This window comes from Halichoeres trimaculatus, unplaced genomic scaffold (genome assembly GCF_033239565.1).
Source record: "Halichoeres trimaculatus isolate MK-OKI-2021-1 unplaced genomic scaffold, fHalTri1.1 fHalTri1_scaffold_15, whole genome shotgun sequence".
In the NCBI taxonomy this organism is placed as follows: domain Eukaryota; kingdom Metazoa; phylum Chordata; class Actinopteri; order Labriformes; family Labridae; genus Halichoeres; species Halichoeres trimaculatus.
Window position 1 is genome coordinate 274274 of NW_027437193.1, and position 21724 is coordinate 295997.

The 21724-nt window shown below is 49.7% G+C and overlaps 1 protein-coding gene across 1 annotated transcript in view; it reads right to left on the reverse strand.

Moving 5' to 3' along the window:
• The window catches only part of LOC141803998 (unconventional myosin-X-like), a 106465-nt gene extending 94169 nt beyond the window's left edge, over positions 1 to 12296 (reverse strand). The window contains 1 exon segment of the mRNA XM_074688174.1: positions 12079 to 12296. Coding sequence (XP_074544275.1) covers positions 12079 to 12099 — 21 coding nt within the window. The 5' untranslated portion in view covers positions 12100 to 12296.
• Positions 12297 to 21724: the final 9428 nt, after the last annotated feature.

The window sequence follows — 21724 nt, forward strand, 5'->3', positions numbered from 1 at the left end:
GTGTGTGTGTGTGTGTGTGTGTGTGTGTGTGTGTGTGTGTGTGTGTGTGTGTGTGTGTTCAGTCCTTGTTTGTATAAAGGAGAGTGAGAGTAAGACTGGTAGAAATGTGAGTGCTGTACAGTAACGTGTTTTCCAGGACACATACATGGAGAGTAATGAGCGCGCTGGCAGCTGAGGCCCGAGCCGCCATGTGTCACCCAGCTGTGCTCGCCTGGCTCGGCGCGGTGTTGGCTTTGCAGACTTGTAGTTTAGGAAACAGGCTGAACATAAATACTGTCTTCCTCTTTCTTTCTTTCTTTCTGCGTTTCTTCCTGGACAAACAACAGACGCTTCACTGGACGGAGAAGAGACAGATTTACCCCAAAACACAGAGCTGCTGCAGAGTCAGAGGACACCGTGACCTGACTTATCAGAGCTGGAGATCAGAGTTACATCCTACAGCCGCATTCAGACTGTTACAGCCGCATTCAGACTGTTACAGCCAAATTCAGACTGTTACAGCCGCATTCAGACTATTACAGCCAAATTCAGACTGTTACAGCCGAATTCAGACTGTAACAGCTGCATTCAGACTGTTACAGCCGCAATCAGACTGTTACAGCCAAATTCAGACTGTTACAGTCACATTCAGACTGTTACAGCCGCAATCAGACTGTTACAGCCACAATTACACTGTTACAGCCGCAATTAGACTGTTACAGTCACATTCAGACTGTTACAGCCGCAATTAAACTGTTACAGTCACATTCAGACTGTTACAGCCGCAATCAGACTGTTACAGTCACATTCAGACTGTTACAGTCCCATTCAGACTGTTAGAGCCGCATTCAGACTGTTACAGCCGCATTCAGACTGTTACTGCCGCATTCAGACTGTTACTGCCGCATTCAGACTGTTACTGCCGCATTCAGACTGTTACAGACCCATTCAGACTGTTACAGTCCCATTCAGACTGTTACAGTCCCATTCAGACTGTTACAGTCCCATTCAGACTGTTACAGTCACATTCAGACTGTAAAAGCCCCATTCAGACTGTTACAGTCCCATTCAGACTGTTAAAGTCCCATTCAGACTGTTACAGTCGCATTCAAAGAAAACCCAAAGAGAGCCTGAATAGAGCCCAAAGAGAGCTCAAAGAGAACCCAAAGAGAACCCAAAGAGAGCCCAAAGAGAGCTCAAAGAGAACCCAAAGAGAGCCTGAATAGAGCCCACGGAGCTTAAAAAAGAGCTCAAAAGAACCCAAAGAGAGCTCAAAGAGAGCCCAAAGAGAACCCAAAGGGAGCCTGAATAGAGCCCACGGAGCTTAAAACAGAGCTCAAAAGAACCCAAAGAGAGCTCAAAGAGAGCCCAAAGAGAGCCCAAAGAGAGCCTGAATAGAGCCCACGGAGCTTAAAACAGAGCTCAAAAGAATCCAAAGAGAGCTCAAAGTTTCACAGAATGAAAAACTGTTTTCTTGTGTTGGTGATTCTCGTCATTGTTCCTGTTTTAGAGAATTCAGGGCAACGATTCATAACGTTTAATCAAAATGAAATTGTCCTCTTATCCTCTGCAGCCCATGTTGACCCACATTTCCTCTTTTCACCACCAGTTTTTGAATTCTGTCTGAGACGGATCAGGTTCAGGAAACCAGCCCTGATCTTTAGGTGTGGGAGCTCTTGGAAGCGGTCTGACTCTCCAAACCGTAGAGATAACCTCGACTCTGTCTCCGTCAGCTCGCTCAGTCCACTGTGAGACAAACTCCATCCTGGGACCGCCTCAGACCTCAGAGCTTTCCCTCATGTTTTAAAGCTCTTTTGGAAAAGTGTCAAGTCCCTGAAGTCCCAGGACCGTCTCACGGCTCTGCTGGCCTGGCTGCTGAGGATCTGGGTTAAGTGGTGCAGGCCATGTTTGGACTGAACAGGGTCTGTCTCATAGGCTGGACCCCAAAGAGTGCTTCAGACTCTCTATTCCTCTCTTTAATGTGGCTGCGTCCTCTGGGAGGACTCTTCAAAGAAGAGGTGGGATGATATCAGCTCCTCACAGAGTCCAGAGTCTGACGGGCTAAACAACCGGGACATGACCTCCAGGGACAGACTAAACACTTGGCTTCATGAAAGTCACACATTTACTTTCAGCTTGTGATGGAAGCAAACTTCGGCTGAGAAATCATCCCACACTGACTCAAAGCTGAGCCCGACAAACAGATAATTCATCCATCCAAGGTGAAGGAAAGGAAACAAGGAGTTAAGGAAAAGGAAGGAAGTAAAGAAGCTGAATGACGATGAAATCAGAGTTTAACAACGGCCACGAACATCAGAGCAACGCTCTGGATCCAGAAACTAAAAAGTTCTTGAAACGTCTCTGATTGGACGACGGATGATCAGAGACACTCCTCATCGAGACGACTCAAACTATCTTTGCTAGAAGGCCTGAGCTGTGGTGTTACTGCCCCCTACTGTTCAGGTAGGGTAGTGCAATCACTCTGTTTTCTTTCTTCACAGGTCAGGTGATTACCTGTCTGGTTTATGAGGGGTATAAGATTTTAAAAGCGTTAGTTCATGTTGTTGTCGTTAGCAGCGCTGGCTCTCTCCACTAAACGCCCATGGCCCTTCCTCCCGCTGGTTTGGCGCTGGTTTGAAGCACGGTGTTGAACCTGCGTCTCCGTGGCGCCGTGGCTGATGAACCGGTGGCGTCTGCAGAGCAGAGTTGCTGTAGCTGCCGTGTGGCTCCGAGCTGCTGGTAACGATCGATCATCTCATTAAATCTGACGACGAGGAGACTTTTCATTCTGCTAACAGCTGCAGGAGAAACAGCCTGCGGTACCCAGGGTGCTCTGAGCGGCCTGAGGAGGCCTGAGGAGGAGGACGTCTGAGGAGGAGGAGGCCTGAGGAGGAGGAGGAGGCCTGAGGAGGAGGAGGCCTGAGGAGGAGGCATACTGAGGAGGAGGACGCATACTGAGGAGGAGGAGGCCTGAGGAGGAGGCCTGAGGAGGAGGAGGCCTGAGGAGGAGGCCTGAGGAGGAGGAGGAGGAGGCCTGAGGAGGAGGAGGCCTGAGGAGGAGGCCTGAGGAGGAGGAGGAGGAGGCCTGAGGAGGAGGCATACTGAGGAGGAGGAGGAGGCCTGAGGAGGAGGCATACTGAGGAGGAGGAGGCCTGAGGAGGAGGAGGCATGAGGAGGAGGCCTGAGGAGGAGGCATACTGAGGAGGAGGCATACTGAGGAGGAGGAGGCCTGAGGAGGAGGCGTCCTGAGGAGGAGGCGTCCTGAGGAGGAGGAGGCCTGAGGAGGAGGAGGCGTCCTCCTCGCTGACAGAAACAGGATGGCATGAGAAGGAGCTAATGGCTGGAAATGGATGTTTGGCCTGGGCTCCTGTTGTGTTTGTGTGTTTGTGTGTGTGTGTGTGTGTGTGTGTGTGTGTGTGTGTGTGTGTGTGTGTGTGTGTGTGTGTGTGTGTGTGTGTGTGTGTGTGTGTGTGTGTGTGTTGACGGGGATTTCCAGGAAGCTGCAGTCAACACAGAGTCCAGGATCAGATAACCCACCTCCCTCCTCCCTCCTCCCTCCTCCCTCCTCCCTCCTCCCTCCTCCCTCCTCGCTCCTCCCTCCTCCCTCCTCGCTCCTCCCTCCTCCCTCCTGGCTCCCAGATCTGATCAGGACTGAGGAGTCTTAGCTCCCAGTGCAGACCCAGCTGCTCCTTACAGCTCGTAACGTGCTCACAGAGTCTGAGGAAGACCTGAGGCTGGACGCCACACTTCACGTGTGAGTCCTGATCCTGTTCCTGCTGGTTCCTGCAGCCAGATCCAGACTCTGGGAACTTTATGAGCCTGGATCAGAGACAAGCCGCAGCGCTCTGACACACGCCTCCAGCCTTCAGACATGTTGGTCCTGACAGGTGCTCTGCTCCTGAAACCTTCAGGGAGAGAAGCCAACTGTCTAACTCTGACTCCACGGGACTGTTGTCCTGTATGACGCGAGGCAGAGCGTGACGCCAGCTAACCGTTTACACGGCAACGGAAAAATCCCACTCTGGCCGTTTTCAAAAGTCTGCGTTTGAGGTCGGCTGAAACGCTGTTTCCGTGTAAACATGAGGCTGAAACTTATGCGTTTCACCCTGAAACCATCGTCGTGTAATCGGCCCCTTAATTGACCGTTTCATCAGCGGGGAACCCCGGCCCAGCAGGACGCCCAGGGATTAGTGTCAGGACAGCGTTTCAGATTTACAGCTGAGAAACCAGCTCTGGAGCCGCCGCGCAAAGGCTCCGACCCGCTCCAGAGACAAACCGGGAGTCTGAGCCGGGGCCACGCAGGCCGGACCGGTCCCAGACAGGAAGAGTGACAGGTTTAAAGATCCAGTTAATGAGCTCTGACATGACGTCACGCTAAGGTCACAGGGGGGAGGGGTCAGAGCTGCATCAGCACATGAAACACAGGTAGAGAAACACAGGTAGAGAACCACAGGTAGAGAAAAACAGGTAGAGAAACACAGGTAGAGGAAACAGGTAGAGAAAACAGGTAGAGAAACACAGGTAGAGAACCACAGGTAGAGAAAAACAGGTAGAGAAACACAGGTAGAGAAACACAGGTAGAGAACCACAGGTAGAGAAACACAGGTAGAGAAACACAGGTAGAGAAACACAGGTGAAGAAACAAAGGTAGAAAAAACACAGGTAGAGAAAACACAGGTAGAGAAACACAGGTAGAGAAAACACAGGTGAAGAAACACAGGTAGAGAAACAGGTAGCAAAACACAGGTAAAACTTTATACCGCCAGCTCCAAAGAGCTGAGATGCCGAGATTCTGAGACGCTGAGACGCTGAGACGCTGAGACGCTGAGATGCTGAGACGCTGAGACGCTGAGATGCTGAGACGCTGAGACCATGAGATTTTGAGATGATAAAAGAACCTGAGAATAATGAAAAGTCATCGACCAACTGATGAACGTGAACGATGTCGGCTCGTTTTAGATTTGACACCAGCAACATGTTTTAAAAACATGCAGACAGAGACGTTAATGGTTGTTTCACTTCACAGTGTCCAACATTTCCAAAACAAATGTCTTGGTCTGGTTTCCTGTCTGCATGGTGAGTTTGAAACCAAACAGTTTTTGATGCAGTCAGGGAGATGTGAGTGTGGATGGTGAAGTCCCACAGAGGAAAGTAAAGAAATGAAATATGTTACTTCATGAGTTCAAAGCTGTAAAGTCTCTAAAGTTTAGCCGTTATGTCATAAACATTTCGTCATGTTGCTGAAAAAGCTCTGAGCTGAGGATAAAATCATGATGTTACAAAGATTTTGTCCTGATGCCACATGAACATGTTTAACGTTGGGAGAATTCAGTGTCTGTGCGTTGGGAGGAAGTTGCGCTGTGACGAACAGTCACGTCTGTTTTTATGTGATGCTGACAGAGGCTGGAAGACCTCATCCATCCAGTCCTGGTTCTGGTCCCTGTCCCTTTTTTTGGTCCTTTCACGAGTCACTAGTTCAGAGTATTTCCTGACTCTTCCTAAAGCTGTCGTTGGCGTGAAGGTTAAACTGAGCGTTTCTTTGTTTTAGGTTTTGCTGTCAGCTCCTCTCGCTGCAGGGCCCAGAGTCAGAAACAGGAGGTGGAGTTTTATGAAAGTTTTTCTTTCCTCAGACGTCGTTATTTGGGTTAGACAGCGGCAGAAACGCGGCTCTGGAATTCTCCAGGCTCTGATTGGTCGCTTGCCAAGATGACCTGGAGTAGCTTCTGAGCTCACAGAGCTGCAGACTCAGCAGGACGCAGCAGCGTGTTTAACACAGTTGTTCTGCAGAACGACCAGGCGAGCGTTCAGAGACAAATCTGCAAACTGTTTGAATTCCTCTGAGCTCCTCCTGCTCCACGGGGTCGGGTTTCAGCCTCAACACGCCGGGAGTCAGGGGGGGGGCTCTGACACACAGAGTGACTGGTACAGATCAGGGTTAAATAAAGCAGCAGGGCCCCGTGTGCTGTGATTGGCCCGTTCCTTTTGATGGCGTGATGAGAAACGCAGACGGACGGGGCTCGCAGGAAGAGAGCGGGAACAAAGCTCCAGGAGTCTGAGGCCTGGCTCATAGTCCAGGTTAACGGGTGCGGCCGTCACTCTGACTGGAATATTCTGGAAGTCCGTCTGTCTCTGCCACTTTATTACAGCATGGAGCAGGAGCCAGCGCTGAGCGGCCGAAGCTGCAGCTGCCGTGACGCTTGGTGTTCAAACATCGTTTGTCTTCAAGAGTTCGTTTTCAGACGCCAACGCTGCAGAGACGCCAACGCTGCCGAGACGCCAACGCTGCCGAGACGCCGACGCTGCCGAGACGCCGACGCTGCCGAGACGCCGACGCTGCCGAGACGCCGACGCTGCCGAGACGCCGACCTGCAGAGACGCCAACGCTGCCGAGACGCCGACCTGCCGAGACGCCAACGCTGCCAAGACGCCAACGCTGCAGAGACGCCAACGCTGCAGAGACGCCGACCTGCAGAGACGCCAACGCTGCCGAGACGCCGACCTGCAGAGACGCCGACCTGCAGAGACGCCGACCTGCAGAGACACTGCTCACCTGCACCTGAGCATAGGGCGGAGCCAAACACCAGGGGAGTGTGGGTACTCTTCCAACCTGAGGCCTCCTGGATCAGCTGCTCGCTGAGCGCCGCACAGGTGAGTCCTACCTGACATCATCACGCCCTCCAGTTCAAATAAAGACAAACCACCAACAGGCTGAGTCAACACACACACACACACACACACACACACACACACACACACACACACACACACACACACACACACACATACACACACACACACACACACACACACACACACACACACACACACACACACACCTTTTAACACTGCAGGTGTGGCTGCCTCCAACAGCAAACCAATCACCTGCTGCCCTCTGATTGGATGAAATAAACTGGGATCAGCCAATCAGGGGAGCCCACAGAGAGGGTACAGCCTGGAGGGCGTCGATCTGTCAGACCTGAATAAAACCTGCCTCATCCTGCCCGACAGCTGCTCCTCTCAGGTTGTAAAGAGGACGCCATCTCCCACTCTGCAGGAACATGAACTTGTCCAAAAACAAAACTCCTCGTTGGGTTTCTGTTAACTCGTTTTTTTTGGTGCAGACGCTCCTCGAGCTGCCAGAACAGAAATCTAAAGTTCATGTGAGACAGACAGCAGTGACATGTAACCACAACTTATCGTCCCTATCAATAAATCCACAGATCACAGAGTCTAAGGGAGAGCCATGTTGACATTCACCTAAATGAAGCGTTTCCATGGCAGCTCAGCTCACAGCCTAAAGCCTGGCAGAGAAACTCAGATTTCCAACGCAGGATTATTTACCATCCATGCTGTCTTCATAACCTGACGTCAGAATAAAACTTTATGAATCATAAACACTGAGGAATCCTTTAAGAATCTGCAGCTCAGCTCACAGCCTCCTGAGGAGTCAGCACGCAAACATTACTTCAGTTTTTGTGTTGAGTCCTGAAGTTTTCTGCTGTGAAGCGTTTTTTTTTCTGGTCTCCCCTACTGAGTCCTTGGCAGCTCCCTCTCTCCTGCAGTTTGGTTCAGACTCCAGTTCCTCCCCAGACTAAAGTCAGAAAACGCTCATACAGGAGAAAAACATGAGCACAACATTCTAACACGGCTACAGCGTCTGATCACAGAGCAAATGGTGGAAGCTAACGCTAGCAGAGTTAGCTCCAGCAGCCTGTTTGTTTACATCAGTAACGCCATGCTACAACATGATATCTGGGATTGTTTACATCCAGGTGGTAGAGACATAGAGTGTAATGGGAATAGCAAAGTCTGAGGCTGTAGCCCCTGCTAGTGGTGGGAGGCTGCGCTACAGCTCAGACAGGAAGGACGGCGTATGACAGTTCAGGCCATGTCTCAATGTTTACGTTAAGGGTTTTATTTTGTAGGAACGTCTCTTCCTGTGTTTCAGATGACTTCACTTCCTGCCCTGGTGTGTTCATCTCTGACCTGTTTCAGGACAAAGAAAGTGCTGAAGTCTGAGCCTGTGACTCCCGTTGGTTTCTGAGGAGGCGCTGTGATGACCAACAAACGTTTTATCAGGGTAGTCACAGAAAACCACAGAGTCACGCCACTTTTCATCAGAGGAAACGGAAATAAACCCTGTGAACCTGGTTCTGCAGACAGCCTCCAGTGGACACTCCAGGAACTGCAGGTTCAGGCAGCAGAAGTTGTTTCTGCTTTAGTTTGAGTTTCATGGAGTCAGCTCTTTAACTCGTACAGAGCCTACAGCTCTCCATCCTCAGGTCACTGAGAGTAGGTCTGTGTTTCTAACAGCCTCTGATAAAAACAACATGTCCTCACTGTAAATAAAAACTCTCCAGTTTCCTCGCTCAGTGACAAACTGTCGGCCTGCGTCTGCAGCCGCTGGAAGCTGCTCCACTTCCCCGTCAAACGGCCGTTCCCTCAAAGACTGAGCTCTTTGTTTGAGCCGCCATCAGCTGGCAGATAGAGACGCCGGCAGCCGATATCTGAGACCATTGTGCACGCCTGCCTGCTCCTGGCATTCAGAAATATTCACCCCCCTCCCCAGACTTGTAGGGAGCAGCCAGATGTAGCACACACACACACACACACACACACACACACACACACACACACACACACACACACACACACACACACACACACACACACTCGTCATGAGACCGACAGGAAAGAGAAAAAAAAAACACTCTGTTTGTTTTACTCGGGCCAAACGTTCTCACGAGCACCTCTGAGCTCAGCGAGTCCCCGACCTTTGACCTCTCATACCACTGCTAACCTCCCTGGGTTTGAAAACAGCACGAGGACCAATGAGAGAGCAGGAAATCTTTCAACGAGGAGGCAGGACTCCTTTTTTTCAAACTCCTGAGCCGTCTAACCGTTACGCCTGGACCTGAAGGGAAACCGGTTTTTAATCGCCCTCAGCGCTGAGCGGATCTGTCAGAGCGGCTCCCAAACCCTCAGCAGTGGATGAAAACACTCAGGATGACTCAGGTGCTGATACCTGGCCCACGTCACCGCAGTGAGCTGTGGATTCTGATGTCGTAAAGCGGCCGCAGCGAGTTTTATTTGGCGTGAGTCACAGCTGGTGGTAAATTTACAACCTTCAAACTAACGAGGAGAAGCACCTGAGTTTCCTCCACCTGCTGATTTACCACACCTGTCAGCGCGGCTCAGGGTCAGGACTCCAGATTCAACAACAAAGATCCACCACAGGCCGGGGCCGAGCGTCAGCTGATCTCTGGACGGAGGCTGACGCGTCGTCGTCATGTCATCCTCACGTAGAGCTGACTGAGGCTCCGGTTACACGACAACGTTTCATCAGAAAACAGTAAAACAAAAACAATCTGTTTACACAGAAACTCTGAGGGACTGAAAACACTGTAGTGATCAGAAAGTTTCAGCAGGTTGAAAACAATCCGATGTCTCGGTGACGGAGGTGATCGACACAGTAAACATGAAGCTGTGGTTTTCTCACGTTTGTCACAGCTCAGAGCTCAGACCCTGAAACTCTGCACGTGAACAAGAACACGGCTCAAACACCGTCACCTCGCTGCACTCCAGCTGAAACTCAAACCTCCTCATTCTGCCAAACGCTGGAGCTGAGACGCGTCAACACAGGAAGTCGTGTACAGAAACCACCTAAAACCTGCTGCCTTTCAAAATAAAACAAAGCGTGTCCAAACCAGGTGGTTTCTATCTACAACAACAAACGGACTCAACGAGCAGATCCAGACCAGGTCTGGGGTTTTACAGACCAACATGGACCAGGAGAGGATCCTCATCAGGATGGGGATCCAGGGACCTCCTGGGTCTGGGACTCCAGCTGTCTGGAGGACCTGATATGAGTGGGACTGAACACTCAGCCGGGTCAGAGAGCACGCTCAGATTAAATCCCCCGGATGATAAAACCTGAGGAACTTTTCCCAAAAATCACCAAAAACAGAGGCTGGAGCTCGCTGCAGCTCAGCGCACAGCCCCCTCAGGACTTAACCAATATCACAGACCCCTAAACCAGTGGTTCTGGTCTCTGCTCCCGGGCTGGGACCCAAAGTGGGTCACTGAACAGAGGCGTGCACAGACATTTTGAAGGGCAGGGGTCAAAGCCCCCCCATGTTCACCACTCGTCACTGACGTTTCTCCATCGGACCATGGATCTCTGCCCGGGCAAAACCATCGAGCTTTTATTCTGAAAATCAACGGTAAAAGTTCAGGTAAAGTGACTTTTTTTAAGCATCATGTTTTAACCTTCCTCAACAGTAGGTGGCGCTAGCTGACACCTGCTAATTCACAGTTTGCACAAAGTTTGCATCATGTGCTAAGCTAGCAACAACAGGAAGTACCAGACCAAGGAAAGTCTTCCCCACAGTGAGGGGTGACTGTGAGTCCTGAACCAGACCGGTCCAGAACCAGTGGTTCAAACAGAAGCAGCAGAGAAAACACAGAGAGACAGACCATCCATCAGATCTGTACCCAGCAGGAGCCTGACTGTGATCAGGGACCTGACAGACCTGTAACCTGTACCCAGCCTATGCCTGACTGTGATCAGGGACCTGACAGACCTGTAACCTGTACCCAGCAGGAGCCCGACTGTGATCAGGGACCTGACAGACCTGTAACCTGTACCCAGCCTATGCCTGACTGTGATCAGGGACCTGGCAGACCTGTAACCTGTACCCAGCAGGAGCCTGACTGTGATCAGGGACCTGGCAGACCTGTAACCTGTACCCAGCCTGAGCCTGACTGTGATCAGGGACCTGACAGACCTGTAACCTGTACCCAGCAGGAGCCTGACTGTGATCAGGGACCTGGCAGACCTGTAACCTGTACCCAGCAGGAGCCTGACTGTGATCAGGGACCTGGCAGACCTGTAACCTGTACCCAGCAGGAGCCTGACTGTGATCAGGGACCTGATAGACCTGTAACCTGTACCCAGCAGGAGCCCGACTGTGATCAGGGACCTGACAGACCTGTAACCTGTACCCAGCAGGAGCCTGACTGTGATCAGGGACCTGACAGACCTGTAACCTGTACCCAGCAGGAGCCTGACTGTGATCAGGGACCTGATAGACCTGTAACCTGTACCCAGCAGGAGCCCGACTGTGATCAGGGACCTGACAGACCTGTAACCTGTACCCAGCCTGAGCCTGACTGTGATCAGGGACCTGGCAGACCTGTAACCTGTACCCAGCAGGAGCCTGACTGTGATCAGGGACCTGGCAGACCTGTAACCTGTACCCAGCAGGAGCCTGACTGTGATCAGGGACCTGGCAGACCTGTAACCTGTACCCAGCAGGTGTGAGCTGAACCATGACGGTGTGTTTCCAGGAGCCAAAGTCCAACAACGGAAAGAGAAACCTGTCAACAGTCCAAACTGTGATTCACTGAGCAGCAGACTCGTCACGTCCCAGCAGACCCAAACCAAAACTTTAGATGATTTTAAAACTAAAATATATTTCCAGGTCGTAGCTTCAAACTCAGAGAGACCAACACCTGATAGATCTGACCCAGAATGCTTCACCTGCTGCTCCTGTCTGTGTTTAAAGGGACAGTTTGTGTAGAAATGACACATTCAGAGTGCTGATCAATAACAAGTGGTTCCAGGTGTTAGTCCTCATCATGAACAGGGTCCTGCCTGAGCTGCCTGCCAGCCAATCAGAGCGCCCCGTGGGCTGCAGGCTCAGACTTCTATTAATAGATCTACAGGACTTTTCTTCTTAGAGGAAACAAGACCAGAGGTAAGAGGAAATACCAGGGACCCACTGGGACCCAGTGCGACCCCCCTCCTCAGTCTGACCCCGCAGTCTGTGACATGAAGCCTCAGTCTGGTCTGGTCTGGTGTGTCAGTGCTGGTCTGGTCTGCCTGTGCTGGTCTGGTCCATCAGTCTGGTCTGGTCCGGTCTGTCGGTGCTGGTCTGGTCTGTCAGTCTGGTCTGGTCTGGTGTGTCGGTGCTGGTCTGGTCTATCAGTCTGGTCGTGGCGCTGAGTTTGTTGCAGACTGTGTCAGTTTGTGCCTGATCTATGTGTGTGGATCTATGCTGGGCCTGATGAGTGTCTCCGCAGCAGTTTTTCTCTTACCTCGGTGAAGAAGTTATCCATCGTGCTCCTGACTTTAATCCCAGAGGATTTACTGTCCGGTCCCCCCGCTCATGAGTTGTTAGTTTGAATCCAGACTCGGGGACTGAGGCGGACCCCGCAGGCTCAGTCCATGGTCCTCCTGCAGGAGGCGCACAGCGGGTCAGTCCGTCAGTCCGTGAGGAGCTACTGTAGTAAATTTACTCTTTGTCTGATGAGTTTCTGCTCCAGCAGGACTCCGAGAAAATTTCCTTGCTCCTGTCCCCCGGAGCACACACTCCTCCGTCCTCCCTGCGCTCCTCTCTGCGCCTCCCGTGCGTCACCGCCGTCCTCGGCTCGGTCCGGTTCGGTGCTGTGTGGTTTCACAGACAAACGCAGCGGCAGCGGCGAATCGAGCAGGAGCCGGTCAAAGTTTGGAGACGCTCAGTCAGGCAGACAGGCGCACAACGACCCTGAAGCTCCACCTCCACGCCCTGTCCCCTCCTCCTCCTCCTCCTCCTCCTCCTCCTCCTGCTGCTGCTGCCTGTCTCTCTGACTCCTCCTGCTGGCAGAGTGTGGAGCTCCGAGCTGCTCAGGCCAGGAGCAAAGTTTGGATCAGTCCAATTCAGCAGAGCTGTCACTGAAAACATAAAGAGACAAGATGAGGAAACTGCTCAGAGAGGGACACGTTCGGTTTCATATTTTAACCATTTAACATTCAATCATAGAGGAAGGAAGGAAGGAAGGAAGGAAGGAAGGAAGGAAGGAAGGAAGGAAAACAAAAAAATAGAAGCAAGGAATGAAAGAAGGAACTAAGGAAACAAGCACAGAAGGATTAACAGAAAAGGTAGAAAGGAAGGAAATGAAAATAAGACGCAAGTAAGATATAAGGAACCAAGGAGGGAGGGACAGACAAGAAGGATGGAAAAGAAAGGAAGAAGAAAGGAAGGAGGAAGAAAAAAGAAAAACATTTCTTGTCCTGATACTGTTGTCCTGTTACTTCTGATTTCATCAGGATGATTTCTTCACTAAAAGAGCCAGATGTCATGGTTTCTGAAGAGCGTACAGAGCCTACAGAGCGTACAGAGCCTACAGAGCGTACTGAGCCTACAGAGCCTACAGAGCCTACAGAGCGTACAGAGCGTATAGAGCGTACAGAGCCTACAGAGCCTACAGAGCGTACAGAGTGTACAGAGCCTACAGAGCCTACAGAGCCTACAGAGCCTACAGAGCCTACAGAGCCTACAGAGCCTACAGAGCGTACAGAGCCTACAGAGCGTACAGAGCGTACAGAGCGTATAGAGCCTACAGAGCCTACAGAGCCTACAGAGCCTACAGAGCGTACAGAGTGTACAGAGCCTACAGAGCCTACAGAGCGTACAGAGTGTACAGAGCGTACAGAGCGTACAGAGCGTACAGAGTGTACAGAGCCTACAGAGCCTACAGAGCGTACAGAGCGTATAGAGCGTACAGAGCGTACAGAGCCTACAGAGCGTATAGAGCCAACAGAGTGTACAGAGCGTACAGAGCCTACAGAGCGTACAGAGTGTACAGAGCGTACAGAGCGTACAGAGCGTACAGAGTGTACAGAGCCTACAGAGCCTACAGAGCGTACAGAGCGTATAGAGCGTACAGAGCGTACAGAGCCTACAGAGCCTACAGAGCGTACAGAGCGTACAGAGCGTACAGAGCGTACAGAGTGTACAGAGCCTACAGAGCCTACAGAGCGTACAGAGCGTATAGAGCGTACAGAGTGTACAGAGCCTACAGAGCCTACAGAGCGTACAGAGTGTACAGAGCGTACAGAGCGTACAGAGCCTACAGAGCCTACAGAGCCTACAGAGCCTACAGAGCGTACAGAGCGTATAGAGCGTACAGAGCGTACAGAGCCTACAGAGCGTATAGAGCCTACAGAGCGTACAGAGCCTACAGAGCCTACAGAGCGTACAGAGCGTATAGAGCGTACGGAGCGTACAGAGCCTACAGAGCCTACAGAGCGTACAGAGCGTACAGAGCCTACAGAGTGTACAGAGCCTACAGAGTGTACAGAGCGTACAGAGCGTACAGAGCCTACAGAGCGTACAGAGCGAACAGAGCCTACAGAGCCTACAGAGTGTACAGAGCCTACAGAGCGCACAGAGCGTAAAGAGCGTACAGAGCCTACAGAGCGTACAGAGCGTACAGAGCGTATAGAGCGAACAGAGCCTACAGAGTGTACAGAGCGAACAGAGCCTACAGAGTGTACAGAGCGAACAGAGCCTACAGAGTGTACAGAGTGTACAGAGCGCACAGAGCGCACAGAGCGTACAGAGCCTACAGAGCCTACAGAGCGTACAGAGCCTACAGAGCCTACAGAGCCTACAGAGCGTACAGAGCCTACAGAGCGTACAGAGCGTACAGAGTGTACAGAGCGCACAGAGCGTACAGAGCGTACAGAGCCTACAGAGCGTACAGAGCCTACAGAGCGTACAGAGCGAACAGAGCCTACAGAGTGTACAGAGCGAACAGAGCCTACAGAGTGTACAGAGTGTACAGAGCGCACAGAGCGCACAGAGAGTACAGAGCCTACAGAGCCTACAGAGCGTACAGAGCCTACAGAGCCTACAGAGCCTACAGAGCGTACAGAGCGTACAGAGCCTACAGAGCGTACAGAGCGTACAGAGTGCACAGAGCATATAGAGCGTACAGAGCCTACAGAGCCTACAGAGCCTACAGAGCGTACAGAGCGTACAAAGCGTACAGAGCGTACAGAGCCTACAGAGCGTACAGAGTGTACAGAGCGTACAGAGCCTACAGAGCGTACAGAGCGTACAGAGCCTACAGAGCGTACAGAGCGTACAGAGTGTACAGAGCATACAGAGCGTACAGAGCCTACAGAGCGTACAGAGCGTACAGAGCGTACAGAGCCTACAGAGCGTACAGAGCGTACAGAGCGTACAGAGTGCACAGAGCATACAGAGCCTACAGAGCCTACAGAGCGTACAGAGCTTACAGAGCGTACAGAGCGTACAGAGCCTACAGAGCCTACAGAGCCTACAGAGTGTACAGAGCATACAGAGCCTACAGAGCCTACAGAGCGTACAGAGCCTACAGAGGGTACAGAGCCTAAAGAGCGTACAGAGCCTACAGAGCCTACAGAGCCTACAGAGCCTACAGAGGGTACAGAGCCTAAAGAGCGTACAGAGCCTACAGAGCGTACAGAGCCTACAGAGCCTACAGAGCCTACAGAGGGTACAGAGCCTAAAGAGCGTACAGAGCCTAAAGAGCGTACAGAGCCTACAGAGCGTACAGAGCCTACAGAGCCTACAGAGCGTACAGAGCCTACAGAGCCTACAGAGCCTACAGAGCCTACAGAGCGTACAGAGCGTACAGAGCGTACAGAGCGTACAGAGCGTACAGAGTGCACAGAGCATACAGAGTGTACAGAGCCTACAGAGTTGATGAGCCAGGATGCTTAAAGACGAGTGTTGAACGTGTCAGAGCAGAAACACAGACTCTGGTTCAGACTCTGGTTCAGACTCTGTTTCAGCTTGTTTCAGACTCTGGTTCAGACTCTGTTTCAGACTCTGTTTCAGACTCTGGTTCAGACTCTGGTTCAGACTCTGTTTCAGACTCTGTTTCAGACTGTTTCAGACTCTGGTTCAGACTCTGTTTCAGACTCTGTTTCAGACTCTGTTTCAGACTCTGGTTCAGACTCTGGTTCAGACTCTGTTTCAGGCTCTGGTTCAGCCTGTGTCAGATCAGAGCTGGTGAGGTGACGCTCTGAGACGCTCCACATCAGCGTTCCTCTGTAGAGTCTTTGTGCTCAGAGGATCCTGGTCTGATCTGGACTCTTTAAACTCATAAAGCAAACCCTGCCTGAGGTTTCTGTGATCCTGTGACCGTCAGCAGCTGGTGAAGGAACTCAGCAGGAAGGAGGAGATGATGAAATAAAAACCTCTCTGCTGCTGTGGCGTCAGGTTTACGTGATGCCCACAGGCGCTTTTTCCTCACCTCTTCTCCACAGCTGCTCTCTAAAGGTGTCTCCACCCGTCAGGTCACCTGTCCAGACAGAGTCTCCTCAGTGACCTCTGACCTCTACCTCAGCGCTGACAGAGGTTAAGTAACACTGGCTGTTTGTGGCGATGGCGTTCCTGGGTCAGGGTTCAGGGAGAGGGATGAGCTCCCAAACGGCTCCACCTCTGCTCCCTGTGTCTCGCTGTCAGGGGGGCGCTGAGTCTGGATCAGAGACTCTGAGGGACCACGAGCTGAAGCGCTCAGCTGTTGGTTCACCTGAGCGTGTTTCAACCTGTGCACAACAAATAACAGGATTTCCACGACACGCGGCGAGTTTTTACAGCTTCATTGACGCTTTCTCTGCTCCCAGAAACCAGCTCCTCTGCTCTGGTCCACACCTCTGTGTCTGTTCGTTTCTTTACAGAGGAAACTTCCTGCTGAATGTGTCTCAGACTGAGGCAACAAGAAGTTTTAAGAAGCCAACACAGACTGTCAGCCATTCACAAACTCAGAGGACTAAATGTTGCAGCCCACCTCCTGTTGGTACTTTTCAGAAGCTTTATACAACCCATCCCTCTCTACTGCTCCTCATGCTTTTACACCACGCTATCTGTAACTAACCGGACCAAACTCACACGCATCACAAACATAGCTGCCACAATCATCAGCCTCCCCAACCAAACCTCACAGAATTGAATGACAAGTCCATCTCTCAAAGAGCAAACTCATTAGTCCAGGATACCACTCACCCGTTACACCAATACTTCACTCCACTGCCCTGAGGGCGCAGGTACAGGTGAGAAAAACCAAGGACAGCCTGTTTCAGTAAAAGCCTGATCCCCAAAGCTTCAGCCGCCCTAAACAGCAGCTGATCTGTCTGACCAGCCTCTGGTGTCTCTCTGTCAATGTCCCACTGATATGTTTCTGATGTCTGTAACGTGCAGTGCTTGATGTCTGTGATGAGCAGTATCTCTTTCTGTGATGGACAGACAGTTAAAAATTATTATCCCTACGAAACCAATAAATCTCATCTCATCTAAAAAGACACTTTTCACTTCAGGGCCACCGTAGCCTGGTTTCTGATAAAGTTCAGGTTTCTCTGTGACATTGTTTGGTCAGTGTGTGTGACGTTGTTTGGTCAGTGTGTGTGAGGTTGTTTGGTCAGTGTGTGTGACGTTGTTTGGTCAGTGTGTGTGAGGTTGTTTGGTCAGTGTGTGTGAGGTTGTTTGGTCAGTGTGTGTGACGTTGTTTGGTCAGTGTGTGTGAGGTTGTACAGTGTGTGTGTGACATTGTACAGTATGTGTGTGACGTTGTATAGTGTGTGTGTTGATGCATAGTGTGTGTGTTGTTGTAAAGTGTGTGTGTGTTGTTGCATAGTATGTGGCATTGTATAGTGTGTGTGCGACGTTGTATAGTGTGTGTGTGACGTTGTATAGTGTGTGTGCGACGTTGTATAGTGTGTGTGTGACGTTGTATAGTGTGTAACGTTGTATAGTGTGTAACGTTGTATAGTGTGTGACGTTGTATAGTGTGTAACGTTGTATAGTGTGTGACGTTGTATAGTGTGTGACGTTGTATAGTGTGTAACATTGTATAGTGTGTAACATTGTATAGTGTGTGACGTTGTATAGTGTGTAACATTGTATAGTGTTTGTGGCATTGTATAGTGTGTGTGTGACGTTGTATAGTGTGTGTGTGATGTTGTATGTGTGTGACGTTTTATAGTGTGTAACTTTGTATAGTGTGTGTGTGATGTTGTATGTGTGTGACGTTGTATAGTGTGTGTGTGACGTTGTATAGTGTGTAATGTTGTGTAGTGTGTGTGTGACGTTGTATAGTGTGTAATGTTGTGTAGTGTGTGTGTGACGTTGTATAGTGTGTGATGCTTAGTGTGTGTGACGTTGTGCTGTAGGATAAACACATGAGCACCTCTCTCAGCTCATTGTTGTTCTTGATGTTGTAGTTGTTGTTGTTGTTGTTGTAGTTGTTGTTGTTGTTGTTGTTGTTGTTGTTGTTGTTGTAGTTGTTGTTGTTGTTGTTGTTGTTGTTGTTGTTGTTGTTGTTGTTGTTGTTGTTGTTGTTGTTGTTGTTGTTGCTGGTGCTCCGTGGCGTCAGGTTTATCTCGTCCTGAGAGGAACCAGTCGTGGTCAGCTGATCCAGCTGATCCAGCTGATCCAGCTGATCCAGCTGATCCAGCTGAGGGTCAGGTATAGTTCATCAGCTCTGTCTGATTATTGGACGGTCTGAGAGCTCAGGGTTTATCAGCAGCTCTGAGCGGGTCAGGTTTACAGGTTTACAGGTTTACACGGTGTGAAGGTCACAGAGTCTTCCAGAACAAGCTGACCTCTCCTTAATCCCCGCCCATACTTCCTGTAGCATGGGGGGGGGGGGGGGGGGGGGCTGCAGCCAGGGGGATTGTTTGAGGTTCTGCAGAACCAGATCATCTGCATCCCTGAGAAATGTGATGTATTCACCCCTTTATTTACCCATTCATTCATTCATTCATTTATTCATTCATTCACTCATCTATTTATTTATTCATTCATTCTTTCTTTCATTAATTCATTTATTTGTTCATTCATCCATCCATTCATTCATTTATTCATCCTAGGCTGTGAGGCTTGAAGCTGTGGTCCTGTGAGCACCTGTTACAAAAGCTGCTGACTCTCAGAAACTGGTCCTCTGGTTCTGGTTCTGGTTCTGGTTCTGGTTTCTCAGTGTCTATGGACGCTGCAGGAAACGGTTGTCACTGAGCTAAACGATCTAAAAACGATCTAAAAACGATCTAAAAACGATCTAAAAACGATCTAAAAATGATCTAAAAACGATCCAAAAATGATCTAAAAACGATCTAAAAACGATCTAAAAATGATCTATTCTTCAGAGAAACATTTACTTTTAATCCTTTATTTCATTTCTTCCACCTTCAAATTATTATTTTTTTTTGTTTTCTTTTTAGTAGTCACTGAGAGGAAGTGAGGTCATCACTGAAAGAGCGCCACCTGACACGTCAAGGATTAACAGGCTGCTCCTTCCTTAAAATCCTCCGTCTGCGTCTGCTCAGAACTTTCCCACCCCGATGTGTGAGCAAAGGTAATATTTTATTAGAGATATGACCCCGTCTGAAGTATGTCCCAATGTTCCCACAATCCATTTCTCTGTCACATCAAACAGCAGCTGGAGCAAACTACAGAGTGAAGCTCCTGCTCTGTCCGTGGTTAGTTTCCTTCCTGTCGACTTTCTCACAACTTTTTATCTCGTGATTATAACTTCTTTTAATCTCATGTTTTGACTTTTATCTTATAACTTTGACTTTTTATCTCTTAATTATGAATTTCCATCTCATAATTTCGACATTTTTTAAATTATCTTTTATTTATTTTTCTAACTGGCAGAATTGGGCTTCCATGTCCTGCTCCTCCTCCTGCTCGTTTATAGAGCACTACACGACTTCCTGGAGACCAGTTAACCTATGAGTAGGGATGGGTACCGAATCAGGTCCTTTGCAGGTACCAACCGAATTCTGTCCAAAGTACCGGGTATCGATTCATGTAAAATCAAAAGGTTCCATGTTTAGGTACCTAAATGCATCTTTGTGACTATGAGGGAGAGGTAGAGTAGACGATTTTCCATGCTGGACATGAACACAGCATTTCAAGGTTATTTATTGAAGAATAAATACGTTAAATTAAAAAAAACTAATATTTTATATTTAAACAAATTTATATTTTTAACCACATAGACACATGAAAGTACTGAAAAGTGGTACTGTTGAGTACCGGTACCGATTGCCAGGTATCGTTTCAACTCTTACCTATGACTAAGCCCCGCCCTCAAACGTGATGAGCCAATCACAGTGCATGTAGCCATTCCCACACACTCAATCAGTCTCTGCCTGGGCGTCCAGTGAAACACAGAAAGTCTGTTTTTGTTCAGTTTTCTGAGGTTTTTCTGAGGTTTTCAGTTTATTCATGGTCAGGCGGTGTTGACGGGGAACATGTAGCTCTGACACAGGTTTCCTGAGAGTCTGGGTGACGGGCTGTGTTTTTAACTCTTTCCTCAGACTCAGCTGGACAGAGCAAAGTTGAATCTTTGGATGAAGTTGAGCAGCAGAGCAACATGAGCTCTGAGTGAATCAGAGGAAGGAGGACGTCTCCGTCTGCTCTGAGCTCAGCTGACTGAGTGTCTGAGGCAGCAGGTTGGGACTTTACTGTAAATATAAAGTTACCTTTAACACCAGAAACCACCACTGCAGTCTGACAGACTTCTCCAACCTTAGCTAAAGTTAGCCTAGCATTAGCTCCTAGCTGAGTTGTTCATCATGTCTCTGTGTTTGTTGGAGTTCATTGGCCTGTTTTCTTCTAGTTGTTGTTCTTTGGTGATGGTACATCATTGTTAGCTGTTGTCCAAAGAGCTGTAGTCAAGCTAACGTTAGCTTCTGGAGCTTAGCTTCATTAGCTTATCTGTAAGAGCTGAGATAACACAGGTTGTCAAACGTTGTGCTGAATGATTCAGTGTAAACCCTGTAGCAGACTGATTGTGTACGTTACTGCATCCTCGTCCAGAGTTAAAACCTGACGTGCTCAGAACAAACGGAGTGAAACAGACCAGGAGCTCCCGTCATTTTACTGCAGGTGAGTGAAAATAACAACTCCTACTCTAAACAAACCTCTGGGACTTTTGTTCTGACTGAAAATGTTTTCACAGCGACGTCAGACAGAGAAAAGCAGGACGTGACAGTTTTTAAGTGTGAAGCAGAATATGTTGATGAATCTGTGATTAAACCTCTGATAAAAACCCCCGGGCTGAGCTCAGCTGGAGAAAAATCTGATCCCAGGGTAAAAAGAAAAATTAAATTATAAGACGTGTGTGTTGCTGTTTCCCTGTGAGGCTTCAGCTGAAAACTTCAGGGTCTGTTTCAGGGACGGTCCCCGAGAGCTGAGTCAGCACGGGGGGGGGGGGGGGGGGTCTTCATCAGCTGTTTGTGTGGACACACACACAGCACACAGACACACAACACACACAACACACAGACACACACAACACACAGACACACTCACACACACACACAACACACAGACACACAACACACACAACACACAGACACACACAACACACAGACACACACAACACACAGACACACACAACACACAGACACACACAACACACAGACACACACAACACACAGACACACAGACACACAACACACACAACACACAGACACACACAACACACAGACACACACACAACACACAGACACACACAACACACAGACACACAACACACACAACACACAGACACACACACACACACACACACACACACACACAGACACACACACACACAGACACACAACACACACAACACACAGACACACACAACACACAGACACACACACAACACACACACACACACAACACACAGACACACAACACACACAACACACAGACACACACACACACACACACACACACACACACAGACACACACACACACACACACACACACACACACACACACACACACACACACACAGACACACAACACACACAACACACAGACACACACAACACACAGACACACACAACACACAGACACACACAACACACAAACACACACACAACACAAACACACAGACACACAACACACACAACACACACACAACACAAACACA